This window comes from Anastrepha obliqua, chromosome 4 (genome assembly GCF_027943255.1).
Source record: "Anastrepha obliqua isolate idAnaObli1 chromosome 4, idAnaObli1_1.0, whole genome shotgun sequence".
In the NCBI taxonomy this organism is placed as follows: domain Eukaryota; kingdom Metazoa; phylum Arthropoda; class Insecta; order Diptera; family Tephritidae; genus Anastrepha; species Anastrepha obliqua.
This window is the reverse complement of record NC_072895.1, coordinates 48,864,833-48,885,311: the sequence shown is the minus strand read 5'-3', so window position 1 is coordinate 48,885,311 and position 20,479 is coordinate 48,864,833. Positions and strand designations below refer to the sequence as shown.

General features: G+C 35.8%; 1 protein-coding gene across 1 annotated transcript in view; it reads right to left on the bottom strand.

Moving 5' to 3' along the window:
- LOC129245695 (potassium voltage-gated channel subfamily H member 8) overlaps positions 1-20,479 on the bottom strand; it is a 216,844-nt gene that overhangs the window by 95,287 nt on the left and 101,078 nt on the right. The window contains exons 5-7 of the mRNA XM_054884034.1: positions 16,548-16,786; positions 10,412-10,640; positions 8,836-8,999 (exon numbers count right to left, since the gene is read on the bottom strand). Coding sequence (XP_054740009.1) covers positions 8,836-8,999; positions 10,412-10,640; positions 16,548-16,786 — 632 coding nt within the window. The remainder of the gene's footprint in view (positions 1-8,835; positions 9,000-10,411; positions 10,641-16,547; positions 16,787-20,479) is intronic.

Sequence of the window (20,479 nt, the reverse complement as noted above, 5' to 3'; positions counted from 1 at the left end):
TTTTTTAAAGAAAACCAATCGTTTAAATTTCTTATCTATAGCTTATTGATATTTGTAAAAAAAACTAAATCATTAATTTTTGAAAAAATTAATAAATAAAAACTTGTTATTTTTTAATCGTTTTCAAATTTTTTTTGTAACTTATTGATATTTGTGAAAAAAATTATATTACTGGTTTTTGCAAACATTAAAGTTTAAATATTTGTTTGATAAACTTTTCTTTGTATAACTTCAATTTTTGTCTTATTATTATTATTATTATTTTTTTTTTTTTTTTTGAAACCAACGTTTTTATTTTTATTTGAAACTTATTGATATTTGCAAAAAAAATAATAAAACTATACCAATGAGATTTGGAGAACAAATTTTATGTCAAAAAGTTTTTCGTTAAAAAAAATGAAGTTAAAATACAATTAAAAATTTCTAAAAGAATGTTCAATTTGTTTCTGAAACTTTTTCTATAATATTTTACTAACATATATTTATATACAAATAATATTTCTTTGAGAAAGGAAATTTTAATAAATTTTTGTAACTTTTTGATATTAAAAAAAAAATATATATAAAGGCTAGAAAGATTTTTTGAACTTTTTTTCTAGAAAAATGTATTATACATGTATTTAGCAAAATTAGGTTAGATTTCAATTTATTATTTTATTATTTCTAAAAAAATGTTAGATAAACTTACGCGGTTTTAGTAAGAAGTTTTTTGATATTATAAATGCAGTAAACTTAAACTAAAATACAACTTTCTTTGTTTCGTATGATACTTCATCAAAACTTGAAAAAATGGCAGCTCTTTTTTTCAAGAATACATTTTTTAACAAACTAGGAAAAAAAATTGCATTTTGCTCGAAATCCAATAGTTAAAGCGCATAATTACCTCAAATGTTAAATAGTTCCTTTGCGAGGCTAAAGTAATATGTTTCAATTCTTGGTGTTTCGCGTGTCTATCGTTGATTTTCTCACTCCTCACTTATCAATATTCTTAAGCTCCTATATTTAACGACATTTTGCTTTTCATTTGTTTCCTCTACCTATGTGATTTTATACAATAAACCATAGGATTATTTGGTTTTCATTGCTTGAAGTAATTCTTTTTAAATCTCAATCTAAAATTCCTTTTTGGAAGTATTAAGCAGCTATTTAAAGCTAGTTATTTTTGATACTCTTGTTTATGAGCTGACCAGGTGCATCATTTCATTTTCCATGCTTAAAAGAAACCGTCGCTTTTTGTTATCAACCCGAGGTATAATTAGAAGCTCAGCAAAAAATCACACAGCTCATAAAATCAACATAAAATAGCCGCCAAGCGGTTAGTTTAAAAATGCGCCTCGTCAATTTATGGATTAAGATCATAGATGATGGGAGGGCCGATTGCTCCAGTCAAAGTAAGTTCGCGCGCCAACAAGACAAAAAATTCTAGCAGACAAACTGCAACATGTCAAGTGAAAGTCATACGCAAGCACAAACACATGCCGCGCACAGGGATATTGCCTTTATGAACATTTACGCGTCAATAGATCGTTTAGTCTTTGAGATTTTGTCCTAAATGTGAAAGAGTCACTCACAAAAAGCGAAAAACGAATGTTGAAAGAAAGTGGACGACATAAACGGAGCAAGAGTGTGGTGTGCATCGAAATCTCAAGCAGCTGCAGAAAAACATATTAGCTGAATAAGAGTTAAGCGTATGCCATATCTTGTATTGATAGAGGAGATAGTAGCATTTTTCTTTACTGTAAAAAACTAAACCCATATTTTAAAGATGCTGGAGTGAGACTTAAAATCGTGGCATATTTATCTGATAGGCTGATTTCATTGTAAATTGTAAGATTAGAAAAAAATGTATGTGATAAATATAGGATATTTCAATAAAGGCGGGTCGAAATGACATAAACTGTGAGTGAAGTACTAACAAATATTTGTATATTTATTTTCATTTGAAAATCTTTTGTATATATTTAATATGTTATCGTTCACATGTCCGCGGTAGCCGCCCAAGGTGGCACGAGCCCAACACTTCCAAATTTCAGTAACTGTGCTGCATTGATATGGCTTCTTACCATAGACTTGCCTCGCCATTAGCAGTGTCGGTAGTCAATTTACGTCAACTATACGAAAGATGGCCGCACCGATAAATCGTTCATCCACTCAATCACAACGGCTGCCTATCTAAAGTTAGTTTTATAAAAAAAATTCGTTTTTGGTGCTTGTTGGATAGTAGAGTGAATTTCCAGTGCTTTTTTCCCCAAAAAAAAGTAATGTTTTCTAACGGCTTACAGAAAAAAGTTATATAACATATTTTTCTAGTTACTTAGCAAACTTCGCATCCTTTTATTCAACCCACGCTGATTTTTTAAATTTTATTTTTAAGGAGCAAATTCATGGTCTACCTTTGGTCAGCGTCATCTTGTCTCATCTATTCAACAGTTTATTTACATTTACTTTTTATTTGGGAAAAAATCTGCTTATTTGCGTCTATTTGTATACCTCATATATTCGTTTTTCTTTTAAATACAACTCTACAAACGACTCGCAGAAAATAAAGCTAAAAACTTGAGGGACTTTTAAATCGTATTTAATTCCTGCCGATTATGCTGCTCATCCGTATGAAATACCAGTGGCTGCAACTAACAAAAGCAACAAGTAAAAAAGGAAAAAATTGGAAAAGTGAAACCGAGACACTAATCTCACAGTGATCGCCATATTTACCAGAAAATGAAAAATGAGTCACAAAAAGCTCACTGTTTTTAATAATAAGAACAATTTTCAAGGCAAATATATGAAATAATGAAAATTTATTTAAAAAAGTAAGAAATAAAATGTTGAGCAAACTCCAAAGCCAATGAACTCAATTCTCACTTAGTCCTCTGTGGTAATTGTAATCCTATTTTCTTGCTAAACCTAATGCTGGTCATCTTAAAAAAACGTCTTGTTTGATTCTTAGTGCGAGCGCATCACAACAACAAACTGCAAAATGTAATTCTTATAAATAAATGAATTCTTAGTACATTGAAGCTTATGCACAAAAAAGGAATTTAGAAACTCCAAATCTCCTTTATAAGAATTACCTTGTCTTGCTTATACAATTTCTTGAATACTTTTTGTGCTAACCTAGTAAATAAATAGCGTGGAATCCCTGTGTTATACTAGCGGTGAGGCTCATTGCTCTCTCCCACCGCAGATGTGGCAAAAGTAATTTGAGAGGAAAGCTAAGCGCTTGCTGAGCGTCTCTATTACAAAAAATAGTGTTATGATAACTAGTACTGAATAATTGGGGTAATTTTTGGTCGACCTCGAATTTTACACGTTTTTCATTCCTCCTTTGCCAGATCTGCTTTGGCACCCAATATATGGAGCTGCGGTACCATTTTACCATTGAAATTGAATAAAAATAGATTAGCACCCGCGTCATAGATAGACGACTTTGCTCATTATGAATGAGTTCCTTTCCTTGTCACTTCGTCTGCCGTGTAGTTCTCATAACTATTCGCCTTCTGTAGAACTGTATGGAATAAGTAAAGAAAACGTACCGTTTCGTTTGAAAAAAAAAACCAAAAACTAGGTCTGATAGAACTTTTTATGCTGATGAAATCAACACGACATGGAAATCAAAAATTGATTTATATCTTAGAGTGTATTAAAAACTACTCAACTATTTATGAAAAACAAAGTATATATTCGGAATGTATTTATCCCTCCGTTGTGCACCCGGGTCCGGCAAGACTTGCTTTTTCATTTTTAACATATTTCTGAACTGAATTTAAAATATTTCTATTATACGAGTATATAACGACTTGAGCTTCCAGGTAGTTTCCTAAAATTTAATTTTCTATCGATTTATGGATATAACCTTTTAAAAAAGATCCTTAAATAGAGGTCGAATAAAGGACATGCCCGGGTGTCCAACCGAAGGTTTTAAAAAAAGTGTCCAACGGAGGATTAAAATTCATATCCTACAATTTAAGTACCTTTTAAGTTTTTGTGTAAGTTTTTATTTTTATTTTTCTTCCTTTGTGGAAAATTTGCCAATCAATATAATATAAGTATAAATATAATTTCCTTTAAATAATTCAATAATTTTTGAAGTGAAACTTCTTAGGCGTCGCTGAACGAGCGAGAATGGAGAGTAAAATTTCAAGGTCATGCAACGGTTTGGGCATTTTCGTTTGGCGAGAGAGAAAAAAAGATATAACGTAGAGGAAAAGGAGAGAGAGGGCTATAGCTTATATAAAGGATGGCGCAAAATTAACCATTCAACTTTTTACTAAAAAAAAAAGTTAGAATGACGGATATCTTTATTTTGACCCTTACGCGCTCCATTGCTTGTCTGTTTGTATGCTGCAGCTGTCACAAGTGTCACAACTGTCACAAGTGTCAAATATGATTGCCGTAGGACGATATTGGCAAATATTATAAATCTTTCCATAATTGATTAATTTTGCGCCACCTGTTATATCTTAGATACACTTTAGTATATTTTTCCTGAGTTTTTCCTTGTGGTTGCTAATTTCTAGTGAGAAATAACACTGCCTCTTTTTTGGCGCTTGTTTGTTGGTGCAAGCTTGTAGAAAATATATTTTTGGTGCCTACTTTTTGGCTTTATATTTCTTTAGTGCCTACTGTTTGGGGCGTTTTTTGGTCCCAATTTTTTTGGCGTTTTTGTTTTTGGTGCCTACTTTTTGGTTCTTATTTCCGTTCCCTGGCAAGTGCTCGTCCATACTATAAAGTGCTATCCATTCTGGCGTCGGATTTATTGGTATTGCCTTGCAGTAATTTGTGCCGTTTCTGCGGTCCTGGAATCACTGCGTTTGTGCGGATGATAAGCGCTCGGTGTAGTGCGCGTTGTTGCCACGTTTTGTGTCCAGCGTTTACCTACACTGGCCGACCCTTCTACGTTTTTTGTAAATTTTGCCTATTTGTATTCTCTGCATATATTGTGAATTTATTTAAATATATATTCTTTCTCTCTCTTCTCTCTCTCTCTCTCATTCTCTCTCGGGTCTCTCTCTCTTTCTTTGACTGCCTTGAAAGTTTCACTTCTGTTATGTGTACTACGCTACACGCACTAATTGTGTTCAGTTTAGTTGTGATTCCACTTAAAAAATTCATTCAGTGTTTTCATACCGTTATAGTCAGCATAAAAATTTCTATCTCTATTTCTTTGCTTACACTACATTATGTATATTATTATATTGCTGCAATGACGGTGCATGTGTTTGAGCTCAAAACTAGTCGAAAGCTGCAAAAATCAACTCTAGCCAAGACCAGAAACACCACCATACATGTGCCAACTTATATGCACTTATAATATTGTGGCCATCACTTTTATGATGGTGATATTCTAAAGATGTTCGGTGTGATCGAACCACATATTATTGTCCCACAACTGTGTAACCTTTTTTGAAACCAAACCTAAGTGGTTATCTCAATAAGAATTTTTGTAGCAGGAAATTACTCCAATATATGAGCTCAACTATACTTCTCTCATCTCGTCGTTGCACTGTTATCCATAACTGCTGTCTACTATTCTCCTCTTCAATTTTTGTTCTAACAAATGGATGGACCTACAATTTTATGCTGACCCCGAATTACCGATGGCTTTTTAGCAGCAGCTTTTTATGAAAAAAATGCATTTGCAAGCCTAACATTGGCCGCCGAAAGGCCTGATCCCGATTAAAAAAAATTGTTTATAATTTATCCTTTTTTTATATCTTTTCATGTTTCAAATTTGATGTACCCACCGAAGGATAGTTACACACAATCCCACTCGCTAACACAGGACAATAAATAAGAATATTTTATAGATATATTCTGGTAATTTTTTAAGATAATTGAAAAACATGATGGTAGTCAGAACAATATGTCAAAGAGAGTTTTTTGTTTCGGGTATGTGCGTGTTGACTAGGAAAACAAAGCATCGGGAGTTTTTTTTAGTTCAATAGGAACTATCGATATCTACAACTATGGCTTGACTGCTAGAAATACCGAACTGTGTTGACATTTCTATTCTGTAAGGTTTGGCAAGTCATCATGAATCGGTTAAAACCATAAAAACCCTTCGCAATTGTGGAGGCTTACTTTGAAAAAAAAAAAAAAAAACTGTATGAAGTTCATACGGCAAAGTGTTGAAGAATACACCGAAATTTCGCTTCGTTGTCGTTCTCAACTCGTTGGCCTTTGTCGTTCGACTACGTGAAAAATTTTACGTAAAGGTCTTGGTACGTGCATATAAAATACAGCCCGTGCAAAAATTGAAGCGGAATGACCAACGTTTGAGTCGTATTTTTACCGATTGGGCACATTTAGATTTATAATTCAGATTTATTGGCAAAAGTAGTCCAATATGGGGCTGGGCGAATGGATGAAGTAAGTCGTAGCCGTGGCGGACATATGCCAAAAATGTTCGAAAATAAATGCCATGAAATTATCTGCCAGGTTATAATAAAAAAATGCATTCCAAGGCACTTAAAATAAAACCCGATATTATTAGGCACTGCTATTACTGATTTACAAATCATATTTCAATAATCAAAAACTGTTTAATAAATATTTTTTAATTGCCTTATAAATATGACAAGTGCTAACTCATCACAGCTACCTAAAACGGCAACAAGGCACTTAGCATTCAAATATCAGCACTGTTGTTCGGACACAAAGCGATAAGGAAGTGCATGCTGTGTAAAACAGCTGTAGGAAAATGGAAGAAAAATAGAATGAAAATTACAAATTACAGTTGAACGAAAGTTTGAAGAACTTATAGATAAAGCAATAAAAGCTACAAAGTAAAGTTAATTCCAACCACTGACTAAAAACTTTAGGCAACAAATGAGCAGCTCAGTGAGAGTTTAATAATGACTTAATGAAACATAAAAAGAGTAAGAGCAAGAAAGTAAGCAACAAGCGGGTGAAAGGATTTTGTATGTGGAAAAAAGTTACAAAATCTTGTCAGATATGAGTTTAAATAGGACTTACGAGAATTAAGGTTTTTGTAAAACATGTAATACAAATGTACAAATGGATGTATATAAATATGTACATACATGTAAACAAAAGAAAGTTTGAAAGTACATGGAACACGCTGGAGTACGTGAATAAAAAATGGCTTAATATACTTCCTTTTCAGTCTTTCAAGCTTTTGAAAATATGTTCGTACAGTACTAAGTACTTCTAAAGCTTTTGAGGTAATAATAAGACGCATTTTTGTATTTTAGGCCTCACCTCATTTAAAATGGTGTTATTTGGGTATTTCTTCAAAAGCATGTAAAACGGCAAACAAAAAACGATTCTTTATTTTTGTTTTGAGTGTTTTGTTTCTAAATCTAAATTCTGCAAAAAGATCCCCATCAAACTCCAATTCAGGTTGCCGGATCACTGTATTCCAAGCAGAGCTGGCCAGACAAGGGACCTGTGAGGATCGGGATCTCCTTGACAACCTCCGCTCTACTCCTGGAAGGATGGGCTTTGCACCAACTTAGCGAGCGCTGGGCAAGTACACGAAAGTGTAAAGTCGCGAAGGCCTTCTGGCCACGTTTGGATAGGAGACGTTCGAGGCATGTTCTGGGATGACAAAATCTCATCCCTCAATTTCGTGCGCATCCTCACGGGGCATTATCCGCGGGGTATACATGCCGTGAGACTCGGAATTACTTTGAGTCCTTTTTGCGTCAGCTGTATGGAGGATGAGGTAGGGTAGGGTAGGGATCGGTAGGGTCACAAAATCGAAATTTTTTTTCTTCACTCATCTTATAGTAAATCTTCTCAAGAATGTTGTGTCAAAATTTTAAGTGGATCGGAGCAGAACTCTCAAAGTTATAGCCTTTATTGGCACTCTACCTCGAATGCGGAGCATCGATAATTTCTCAGAGTCATTTTTTCAAACGCGTTTTTCCCGAAACGACTTCTTAAAAGTCGGTGCCAATCACAACTCCGAAACTATTCAACCGATTCTTTTCAAATTTGGCACACGTTTTCTAAATCAAAAATACCTCCCCCCTACACTGTTTTTTTTTTATTTTTTGTTTTTTAAGGTTGTTTTTCACTTACAAATATGGCGAAATTTTTCGCCAAAAATGCTCGTTTTACGTTTTTTTGCCACCAAAACTACAAAAATGAAAAAAAAAAATTTTATTAATGTAGGGGGGAGCATTACGTCATACTTTAACTGAAAAATTCGACTTTTTTAGTTTCAGATGATTCTACGACGAATGCCGATTGGCACCGCAGAGCACCTCTCGAAAAACATATCTCCAAAAAAAACTCTGTCATGGGCTTATTTGTCAATATTTTATTATTAATATTTTTTAAAAACTTATTGAAAATATGTACAATAACATGTAACTGATTTTATTAAAGTATCTTAAGCCATATTTCTGTAAAAAATTCACAAAAAAAGTGTTTTTTTTTAGCGCTAAACCCTACCTCCCCCTTAAAGCTTTTTAATTTCACCATTTAACTTTCCTTCAAGAATAAATTACCCCCATTTTACCCTATTGGATACAAGTTTCGGGTACTTTCTGCGTATTGGCATTGACGGGTCAACATTTAAAAGCTGTAAAACTGTAAACGACACACTCGTTAAACCAAAACAAAAACACAAAGAACAGTAAATGAAAAAGTTCGAAAGCGAAAGTTTGCAAAGAGCTCAAAACGAAAAAAAAAATTTTAATCTATAAAACTCATTTAGAATCTAAATGGTATTTAAACACCAAATTCTTAAAGTTTTAAAGTCTAAAAGCCCAAAAGTGATTTACGCAACTTGTTGCTTGTAGCAAATTGTTTCTGATTTTTTTTTAAATATTTTCGTCTTCACATTTTCTACCACCCGCCACTCACCTCTCCATTGTACAGGTCTGATGCGTAAAGATGATCGAATGGCAGCGCTGCCAGTAAATCCACCACAAACCAACCGCGCAAATAGTTAATAGCAATCAATTTCGAATCGGAGACAACTTCACCTTTGCTCGAGACAAATGTTGTACGAAAATTCAATAAAATGTCTGCAAGGAAAATACAAAAATAAAAATGAAAAAGGCATAAATATTGGCTAGCAATAAAATAGACACAAGCCATAAATGAGTTGCGGTCGTAAGTAAGTACTTAGATATGAGGTATAGTAAATAGACATAGAAATTCAATAAAAGTAAATTCATTGAACGAGTCTGCATTTGCTGCCTTAAGGTAATAAAAGTTTATAGAATATAGTCGAAGGTTAAATAAAAATATAAAAAATAACGCAATATCTAGATAAATATCTTTTTCATTCGCAAATATTTGCGCAAACTGGCGAGGTGTCCATATAAGTGCAAACAACCGTGCAGCTTAATCAATGCAAGATTAAGTGACCACCTGGGAGGATGAGTAACCTTAAAATTTACATAAATTCAGTAGCGCACTCAACCAACTTCAACTAGACCTGTGGCTTTTTTGTTTAAAATAAAATGTAGGTTGCTCACCTACTTCACCAGCAACGAAGTGCGTTGGATGGTACATTTTTTTAGCAGCGCATACTTGACCTCTAACACGCTTTCGTAAACATTTTCTAGCTGTAGAGGCGAATAGCTTCGTACATTTGTTTTTCTTCTCACTACTTTTCGTATACTTGAATTTCACGCCGCTATAGTCAGCTGAGGTGGTCGTCACTCAGCAACTTAACTACTTTCCACTTACTCGGCGTATGAGAGGCCTGATGGAAGGAACTAATTAAATTTATTATGCACTTCACGTACAGCCTTTTTCAGCAAATTTCACTTTCTTTCTTATTGCGCTTTTTCGCAGAGCGGCAGGAGAGTGGAAGCAAAACTTAAAACTACAAAATGTGCTTCTCAAATAGATTTATGTATATACTCGAAAGCAAATACATGAAGGCAAAATTTTTATCAAATTAAATGTCTTATAATTTAGGGTGGCGTCTGGTGTGATTAAAGAAAAAAAACCAAAGAAAAAATGTACACTTATGGGTTAGGTCAGTGTACAAAATTGGGAAAAGGATTATTTTTTCTTTTGTTGTTGAAAATATACACCGATACCGTAAAAATGGCAGAGTATCTTTTTGGATTTTTTTTATGAGGACCTTCTTCTTGGCAGAAATATGCTCGGAGGCTTGCCAGTACCTGCGAGAAGCGACCGCTATTATTACATTATAATATTAATGTACATATTTTCTATCATTTGGTGTTTCATACTCGGAGAATCGAACCTGAGCATTTGCGAATCCTAATTATGCATGGTTACGGTGGCCACCGTCGAAAAATTTCTGTACACCATTTTAAACAGCCCCTCTCAATTCATGGTATGTCGTACCAATGCGTCTTTCTCGGAACTAAATTTTATTAATATTTTTCATATGAACAAAGGTTTTATTAAGATTTTTTCATTCAATTTTTCTACTTGTTTTTAACAACGCACTCACCTGCTATGAAAAGCGCTTCGACAATGACATCCGATACCATTGTTTGACGATCCGCCTTCGCAAATGCCGCATTGTACGGCACTAAAACGGCCACGTAAAACGTCGACACTAATATAATCCAATCCCAGAAGCCCTTGAAAACACCGTAATGCGGCAAAATGAAGCGTGACTTTTTTAATGATTGTGTTTTGTATTCGGGAAAAGGCGCCTCTGTTGAATGCAGTAAATTCTGTGTGGAAAAAGTGAAAAAAAAAATGAATTAAATCTCATGTAGAAGCAAAAAAACAATTAAAAAAATATGTATACATATATAAACCAAAGCAATCAAAAGCAAGATAAGCTAAAAAAGTTGTGAACTACATGAAATCATGGGCCAAGAAATAAAAAAATAAAGCCACTTACACATACGCATGGGAGGAAAGGATTAAATTGCGCTTAATTTGATTGCTCGAATTACTCGCATATCCATTTGCTTCCTTAACGGTGGTGGTTGTGTGCACTCGTATTTATTTGAATTGACAATTACCACACGTTTTTATTAAACTCAACACACCGTGAGTGGAAAGTGGATTTGTGTGCAGTAAAAGCGAACGAGTATAAATACATGAGCAATCTCTGTTTGTTTACACACGATTTCCTTTGTTGCGATGAGCTTTATTTTGCGTCCGTGAAAATTTAATTATGAAGGAAGGCTGGTAAACATTTTACGCGGGAAAGATAAACAGGTAACTTATATATCCTGTAAATGTCTACAGGTACTATTATTCTTATTTTTATTTTTTTTTGTACTAAAGTCATAACTCAAAGTTTTGAACAATTCTAAATGTTGCCCGACTTTTGCGCATTCTTATGGTAAATTGGCGTAGAAAAACATGTAGGCCTTACATAAGCGATGTAGGATGTGTTCAACTGATCTATTTTTAACATTACACCGAGCATTTTTGTGGAATATTTTATAGCTTTAATTTCTCAATAAATGGGTATTTTTGCTCGTTTAGCAAAGATGGCTAAGAAATACTAATAACAGAGAAATATGTTTCACAAAATTCTACTCTAAGTCTCTTAATGCAACGATGTTCAAAATTCAACTTAGATGCCAGTAGTAAGTCAAAAGAAAAAATAACTTCTCTGATTTATATATATTACATTGGGGCAGTATGCAATGATTTCTTTCGAGATTGTTTCTGAAGATCCGGATTTTACATAAACTTATAAGAAAAAAAGTCCATTAAAGCATAGTTCGAAAATCAATTTTGAACCTTCAACAAAAATGTATATTATATAGGGTTTTTCAGTAAGAGCGCTTCAACTTTTGAACTTTTTTGAATAAAACACAAACGGTTTGACTTTTTTAACTAATTTTTTTTTTTATTATCGAGTTTGAACATATACATTTAAGAATGAAATTCGATTTCTTTTGCATGACCACCGCGTGCACGTTTTACGAAGTCCAATCGTTGAACCCAATTTTCGACCACTCTTTTGCATAAATCGGCGGAAATTCCAGCAATTTCGCGTTCAATATTGGCTCTGAGCTCACAAATCGTCGCCGGCTTGTTACTGTAGACCAATGACTTCACATAACCCCAAAACGGGACGGCTTGTTAAATGGACCGTAAAATGGCCTTAATGCTCTTAAAGTAGCAGCAACAGAACGATTATTTTCATACAAAATTTGCACGATTTGCAATCGTTGCTCAAGTGTGTAGCGTTCCATGATGAAATGTATACTAATGAAGTTTACAAATGACAAGCGAAAAATAAAAAATATTGCGTCGTTCGCCCTCCCTATCGGAAGAAAGTTGAAGCGCACCTATTGGACAACCCTATATATGTATTTTCTATCTTTAATTAAAACGGAAATAAAGAGCAAGTTATGAAATATTAGATTGATTTACATATTAAAAAAATATAAAATAAATATTGAAATTTGGAGTTCCGAAATTTACTTTAAATTTACTTTAGAGCTATGCTTTAATGAAACTTTTTATTGTAATTTTATGTGGAAACCGAACTGTTAGGAAGGACTTCGAAAAAGAATTGGCCCGCCTTAATGTACATACATTGAAATTTCACCAAAGCACTGTTTTCAATTCACACTAACAAAATTAAGCCTCACACAATCAGTATGGGTCTATTCGTAATAGATACTAGTTTGCCATTATTAAATAAACTAAAAAGTTACTCCTTTTTTAACAGAAGCGTTTTTCAAAACTCCTAAAATAAAAATTTCTAAAATTTTAGACAGAAACAAATATTTTTTTCAAAAATCTATTTTTCCGAAAAAAATTAAAAAAAATGTAAACAAATATTGAAAAGAATCACAAACATTCAAATTTAACAAATTATGTACCAAAATTTTCTACATTGAATAAATCTGAATTAATTAAATATTATACAAAATTTTTTCCCTTTACTTATTACCATCAAACCAACACATAAACCAGTTTTTTGAAGAACTGACGGCAATGTCCAAAATAAAAACTTGGATCTCTTGCCATGGAATCGCTCAATTCGAAAAGTTGTAAAGTGTGTTCGTACACCGCACGAAAAAATTATAAGAACAACTAAATTTCTAATGTTTTTATTATCAGTTTAGGACCAGGTTAGGTTAGCTAAATGGCTGCGCTAGCTTAGGGCACACTTGGACAAATATTGAAAATTCGTCCGTTGTGATGCCATACATGGGAGAGGAGAAAGGAGAAGGGAAGGAAGAAGAAGCCTTGGGATTAGAGACGATGATGACCATGCCTTTTTACGACGACGCCGATGGTGGCTGATTTGTGTTCGTAGTTAGCCGCAACAAGCTACTGATGAACTTCACCAAATTTATGATATTTACACCCGCTATATCCGCAGGCGTAGCAAAAAAATGAGAGCCCAGATGTGTAAATATTTGCCAGACGAGAGCAGAGTAGCAGAGAAGAAGGTGTTGAGATGATTCCACCTCGTCCTCCAGACAGCTTCTGCAAAACGGACTTGAGGCAATCCGAAGTCTCACGGCATGAACACCTAACGGACAATGTCCGATAAGGATGCCCACCAAATTCGAGAGCTGGGGCTTCGTTAGCCTTAGGAGTTCTCTTGAGCGTCCCCGATCTACCCGTGGCCAGAAGGATCTCGCGATCTTACACGTTTGCGCACTAGCCCAGCGCTCGCTGAGTTGACTCGAGGCCCATCCTTCCAGGAGCAGACCATAGGTTCTTAAGCGAACCCCAATTCTCGGCTTTCGCGACGAAAACATCTCCAAAGTTTCCTGTCTAGCCAGCTCATCAGCCCAGCAGTTTCCCTCCAAGCCGCTGTGACCGGGAACCCAAATGAGACTGATATCGAAGTATTCGGATGCAATCAAGAGAGAAGCCAGACATTCCTTGACTAATCTCGAACACACAAACAACGAGCCCAAGGCCCTAATTGTCGTTTGTCTATCAGAGTAAATATTTACTTCCTTATCGGTAATTACCGAGGTAAGCAATTAGTCCACTGCTTCCTTAATTGCGGATACCTCCGCTTGGAAAACACTACAGTGGTCCGGAAGCCCAAATTTAAGTTTGATGGGAGGTTCCTTACAGAATACTCCCCCACCAACCCTTCCGTCTAATTTCGAGCCATCCGTAAACATGTTTGCCATGCCTTGCCACCAAATGTTGCACACCGCCCACTCATCCCTTGAGGGAATGTGAGTAGAAAAAGGTCCGCTCGGACCTAGCGTGGGTGTACAGTGGTTCCGCACCATGGAGATGAACTCAAAGTTTTTAAGAATGCTTGAGTGTCCGTAACTTCAGTCTAGCCTATGGCCCAAACCCCTTAGTCTGATTGCGGCGCGTGCAGCGGTAGTTTTTCGTACGATGTCCACGGGGGCCACATTCAGCATAACGTTAAGCGCTAGAGTAGGAGTGGTACGGAGCGCCCCACTGATTCCAATGAGGGCAGACCTTTGTACCCTCTCCAGCTTCTTAAGTGATACCATCCTTTCTAGCGAGTTTCCCCAGACAAGGACTCCGTATAGCAAGATTGGTTTTATAATCGTATTATAAAGCCAAAAAGTGACTTTAGGCGAGAGGCCCCATCTTTTGCCGATAGTGCCCCTGCAACCATACAGGGCAACTGTTGCCTTCCTAATTCTCTCCTCAATGTTTGGCTTCCACGTAAGACCTCTGTCAAGGATGAGAACCAGGTACCAGGTGTCAGAGAGCAGCAATAGAGCACCCGCTATTGAGGGGAGAAACACTCTAGGTATTTTGTAATTGCTCGTAAATAAGACGAGCTCCGTTTTCAGAGGATTTATCGATAGGCCGGAATTTGCGGTCCAATTCATAATTAGATTCAGATAACCCTGCATCAGTTTCATCAGAGTAACTAGAAACTTGCCTCTGACAATAAGTGCTACATTATCCGCGTAGGCAATCACCTTACAGCCCCTCCTCTCCAGCTTCTCCAGCAGAGCGTTAAGTGCGGCAATCCATAATAGTGGCGAGAGAACTCCACCTTGCGAAGTGCCTCTGTTCACTTGCCGGCGGAGGGAGGTGTCGCCCCATTCTGCCACGACCGTTCTATCGCTAAGCATTATGCAGTTTAGGGCCAACAATTTATATTTTTAATATTTGAACTTTTAATGGTAAATATTTTAAAAATATCCAGTAAGAAGCACACACTTCAAGATGCTTAAATTAATTATTAAGAAGAGTAAAATCTGCAGAACGAAAAAAGTGTAAGACCAATGCCATTTTTGAAAACCGATTGGGAAAGTATATTCCATACATTTTCGATTGAGTTCAAATCAAGGATGCAGTCAGGCCGTTTTAAAATTTGTACTTTTTCGCTGTTGCTTCGGAGGAGTAAACAGCTGCATTGTTACGCTGGTAAATGCACTCCTCATCGAAATTAGCCTCAAAAAAAGTAATAAGTATATAATAATATAAAATATAATATAATAAGTATATATATACTTTATCAAGAAGTTCTATACGAAAATTGAAATTTAAATTTTCGAGAGATTTGGCGGCTCCTAAAACATTTGAATTGAATTTAGAGCTCTGGAAAGAGGGTAGATAGTCAAGGCGGAAAAGAAAAAATTACCAAAGAAAGAGATAGGAAAGAATAGAGACAGAAGTAGTTAGTCATGTGAGAATTTTCCAGATTCTTTGGTATATCTGTAAATATCCTCCAGTTTTAAAGAATTAATATTACTCATTCTCACGACATGGAACGCAAAACTCATAGCCTTGCTCTAGCAAAGGCGGAACACTCACAGCGAAATTGCTCACTGCTATCCGCCTCTTCCAAGCAAGATAGGCACATTGGGTCCTCAATGATTCCAATGGTGGTCATATACTGACCCCGTGGGTTGTGTCCTGTAATGATACTGAACATCAACCGAACGTCTTTCCTTCCAAGTTTTAGTAGAAAGTTTTCTGTTCGGACTTGCCACAAAACACTTTGCAGTTCTGCAGCGTTCTAGACCAGACCATCGCTCTTTATGCAAGTTCTATATACTTCACACTATACATTTTTGTGGATATCAAACATGACTAATAGCCTTTGACTAATAGTTGCTCAAAAAATGACTGAACTCTCTCCGAAATTATAAGCCATTCCCTCCTCTTTTTCCTTCATACCCATACATTTGAGAATCATCCCATCCGTTCATATTGAATTTCTTTCTATCAGAAAAAAATTCTCTTTTCCATTCATCTTCCCAAAATTGGTATTTTTCTGCGTATGCCAATGCGGCCTCTTTATGTCGTGTGGTTAAATTAAGTTTCTGTACAGCTTTTACATAATTTAGAGTGGAATCCGCTTGCAAAATTTGTTGCACACGACGGGTAGTAACTTTTAAATTAAGAATGTGTTTAATTTCAACAGGGCTATTTGACTTATTTATAGCTAAATATTCAATGTGGAATAATTTCCGTTATGAGACACCGTTATAAAAATGCAATCAACGAAACGATATTTGGTACTTTTTCTATTATTGCTTTAGTATATACATATATTCATAATCATCTTGGTCTTATAATTTTTCGTGTGGTGTATAGACAAATTCTCATAAAGCAATACAACTAAATATTTGGAAAAAATCGTAGGGCAATTTGACTGTGATGACAAATGTATGCATAAAAATATTTTTACTCACATTTCCTAATTTCAATTTCGTCTTCACCTTTTCGGGCTTATAGTGACCGGATAATTGATAGAGCACTGCACGACTACGTCGTCGTCCCATATTACAGCCAGCAGGTACATCCAAATTATTGCCCTCCATGCCATCGCCATCCGCATCCGATGCCGGTGGGCCACCAAGGCCGGGTAAGGCGCCCAAGCCAAGCATTCCAGCATTGGAACCAGCGCGAAAACGCGCACCCAGCAAAGCAGCTGTAAGGGCAAAAACTTTGCAGCGTAAACGAAAAAATCGCGAACACAAAGAGAAGCGACAAAGAGGGGGCATAGTGGAGTGGGAAGAGGGAAGGAAAATTTGGCGTGGTCAAATGCAATGTAGTTATAAGATTACAAAAAAGCATAAAATAATTAAAATAATCAAAAGAGTTTCATGTTTTTAAATTGGAAAAGTGCAAACAGCGAGTAGAAAATTGCATAAGTTTTAGCGAGAAAACGAAGGTGAAAGGTGGAGAGAGAGAGAGAGAGAGTAAACGAGAAACAATAAAAAGGTAGGATTATTAATGGTTCCTTTAATGATTTTTTATTTTATTTATACTTAAGTGCTGGTAGTATACTTGCATGTATGTGTGTGTATATTTATAAAAATTATTATCAAGTAGTATCTATTTGGACGGTTGTGCATGTGTGTGTAAAAACTTTTTTGAAAACTTTTAATTAAAATCAAGTGAAAGTGTTTGTATACAGATACATATAAATATTTCACATATAGACATCCATACAAATATAAAGCAAAACAAAAGCGAATCATTTAATATCAATACAGTGCAAATTTTTTATGGCATAATGCACTCATTAGTGGCAAAAACCTTTGTAATAAAAAATGGACTGCCCCATACGCATGCCAGCACACTAAACAAGCATATGCACATTAGGGTGCATCACTCTTTAAACAAAAAAACCGCCAAAGTTTTCTCATCAGAATTCAAAAATGCGCTCAAGAGCGTAAGACCTCTTCCAAAATATTTTGGAAAAATATACAGATTTCTGTGAGGTGCCCCGACGAATATCTTTAAAAATCGAGGTTTTTATAAATGAAATTAGATTTTAAAAAGTCTTTTTCCGAAAAATCAATTTAAATGATAAGAAAGCTTAAACTTAAAAAGTTTGCATACAAATGTGAAAAAATTGTATCAGTGGAACAAAGAATAGTAATATCAGCGAAAACAAGCGGACATGAGCGGGTTAATTTAATGTCCATTTCGTTCTTCACAAAAAAATTTTCTATTTTCATTTTCCTCTTTTTTTCGTTTTGATTACGAAATAAATTTAATCCGGCGTGAAAATTCTGTATCCGAAGAAAAATGTAAAATGTCATTGCGAATGCGAATGTGCCGAAAGCGAATGTGGCTAATTTTCTCTCTTGAGAAATTTTGCCCGGGCGCTTGGTTGCTGTGAAAATCAGCTGACTTCTTAAAACATTAGTAGTAAGGCATGCGTGTGCCTGACAAAGAGAGTGTTTTGCAGTATTGTGTGCACTTTTACTGGGTTGTGTGCAACATTGAAAAATATGTCCACCGTGGAAGAATAACACATTTTGGCAGAAGCCAACACCATAAGAAGTTACATTTATGAGAAAATGAACTTCCAATGAATTAATCTAATTTTCCTTAAACGTATTCTCCAAAAAAAATAAAAATTAGCAATAAAAATTTCATTATTTTGATGAAATTTTTTAACATGTTTACGCTGCTCTGATAAGCTTAAACTCATTTATCATCCGCGTGGATTTTGTGCAATATTATTTATTAAAGAACATGATTTTATGGAGGAGTATCCAAATATGTACAGCTCTATTAAATCTTTAGACAACAAATAACAAATTTTAGAATTCCAGAAGAAGAATTGCAATTTTTTTTATTTGGAGAGGTACCTTAATATACGAGTATGTGCAGATATATTTACATATATACATGTATGTATATTTACACGTATATATATATAAATACTTGATTGCGTAAATATATTCGTTGGAAGAAAATGACCAGTAACGCACAACTCTCCCAACTTTTTTTATTTATTTCCCACAACGAAACACAAAACTTTTTGTAGCTATAAATACAGTAATTGGAAAAATTTTGCATTTTCGTTGCAGCATAAAACTTTTCTTGGCAAATATTAAAATTTTGCAAAGCACTCACGCAAATGCCTCCAAATCGTCCTTTTTGCTTATTTGATTTTTTTTTTTTAAGGAAGAACGATTTCATAGTTCAGTTATTTTAAATGCACTAATGGGCATATTTTTGAAGCTCAACTTCAAATGTGGTATTTGCTGCAGGGCTACTCGATGTTTCCCTGGAATCTATCCTTACAGAATCACGTGGGCAATAAATAGTTTTTCTCCTTTTAAATCTCCTAGTGCTGACGATATCTTGCCTGTAATGCTTCAGAAAACAAGTACCGTGGTGGTTCCTGTCCTGCAAGAAATCTACTTGGTGTGTATCACTCTTAATCACGTTTCCGTCAACTGGAAGAAAACGAGGGTTGTTTTCATACCCAAGGCAGGGAGGAGGGGTCAAGACTCGGCCAAGGACTTTAGGTCTGTAAGTTTTACCTCATTTGTCCTAAAAGGCCTTGAAAGATCATATCCGAGACCTCATCGAATCCAAATTATCTCCAGCGCGACAGGCTAACCTGAAAGGGAAATCTACGCAATCAGCCTTATACGAGGTCGTAGGAACTGTGGAAAAATCTCTGGAAGACAAAAATTCACTTTGGTGGCCTTCATAGATATAGAAGGTGCTTTTAATAACATCAAAGCGGAGTCAATTGTTACTGCGTTAGATAGACTAAAGGCTCGTCGTCTCTGCTTGGCTGCAGGAATGTTACTGCGGTCGCAATAGGGGCTAAAGTCACTAGATTCGTTCACAGGGGGACGCCGCAGGGTGGTGTCCTTTCGCCCCTACTTTGACGAGTTTCTATTGTCGAAGTTCTGATAATGCTAAATAAGTGTGGGGTTAAGCCTCTAGCATACGCCGAAGACTTGTTCCTGTTGGTATCGGGACCGTTTCCCTCAGTCATGGCTGAGATTTTGGAAAGGTCACTGGCCGTACTTAGTCGCTGGGCTGTCACCTGCAGTCTTCGAGTCAACTCTGACAAAACAGAGCTGGTACTATTTACCAGAAAATATAAACCTCCACCCTTTCGACTTCCCAAATTAAACAACCACGTTATCCCGCTCTCATCGGAAGTTAGGTATCTTGGAGTGATACTCGACTCCAAACTCCATTGGAAGCTACACATTGAAAATCGGGTAAAAAAGCCCAATATAGCTTTCTACTCCTGCAAATCTATGTTCGGCAATGAAAATGGGGACTCAAACCACAGGTCGTGCTGTGAATGTACAACGTACTTCCACCTTATTTGGTGGAAAGCTCTTCTGAAAGGCTATAATATCATTAAACTGGGGATAGTACAAAGGATTGCATGCATTGGCATCACCAGAGCATGTAAAACTTGTCCCAGTGCTGCCCTGAATGTCGTTTTGCACAAGTATTTGCCCTCACTTCCCATCAACTTTTATGTTATTTCCATCGCAGCTCAAAGTCCAATCAGGTTAAAGGAGATTGACCTCTGGAGGCAATCTTTCAAGCGACATGGTAGCATTTTCGGACAGTTAACACCGTATTTCTCCGAATTTCGAGCAAATCTCTCTATCCGCAAACTAGAGTTTGAGCGTAATGCTAGGGCAATCTTTCCAAATAGGCATAATGGGATCGAGGAGAAAATCTGCACCGAAGCTTGCACCTCTGTCTTCACTGACGGTTCCAAGATGGAATCGGGAGTCGTAGTAGGGGTTCTCTCTAAATCAGCCAATTTATCTTCTAAACCTGTAACATAATTACGTCAATAACCAAAATTGCCGTATTTGGGTTGAAAAGCAACGTGAGG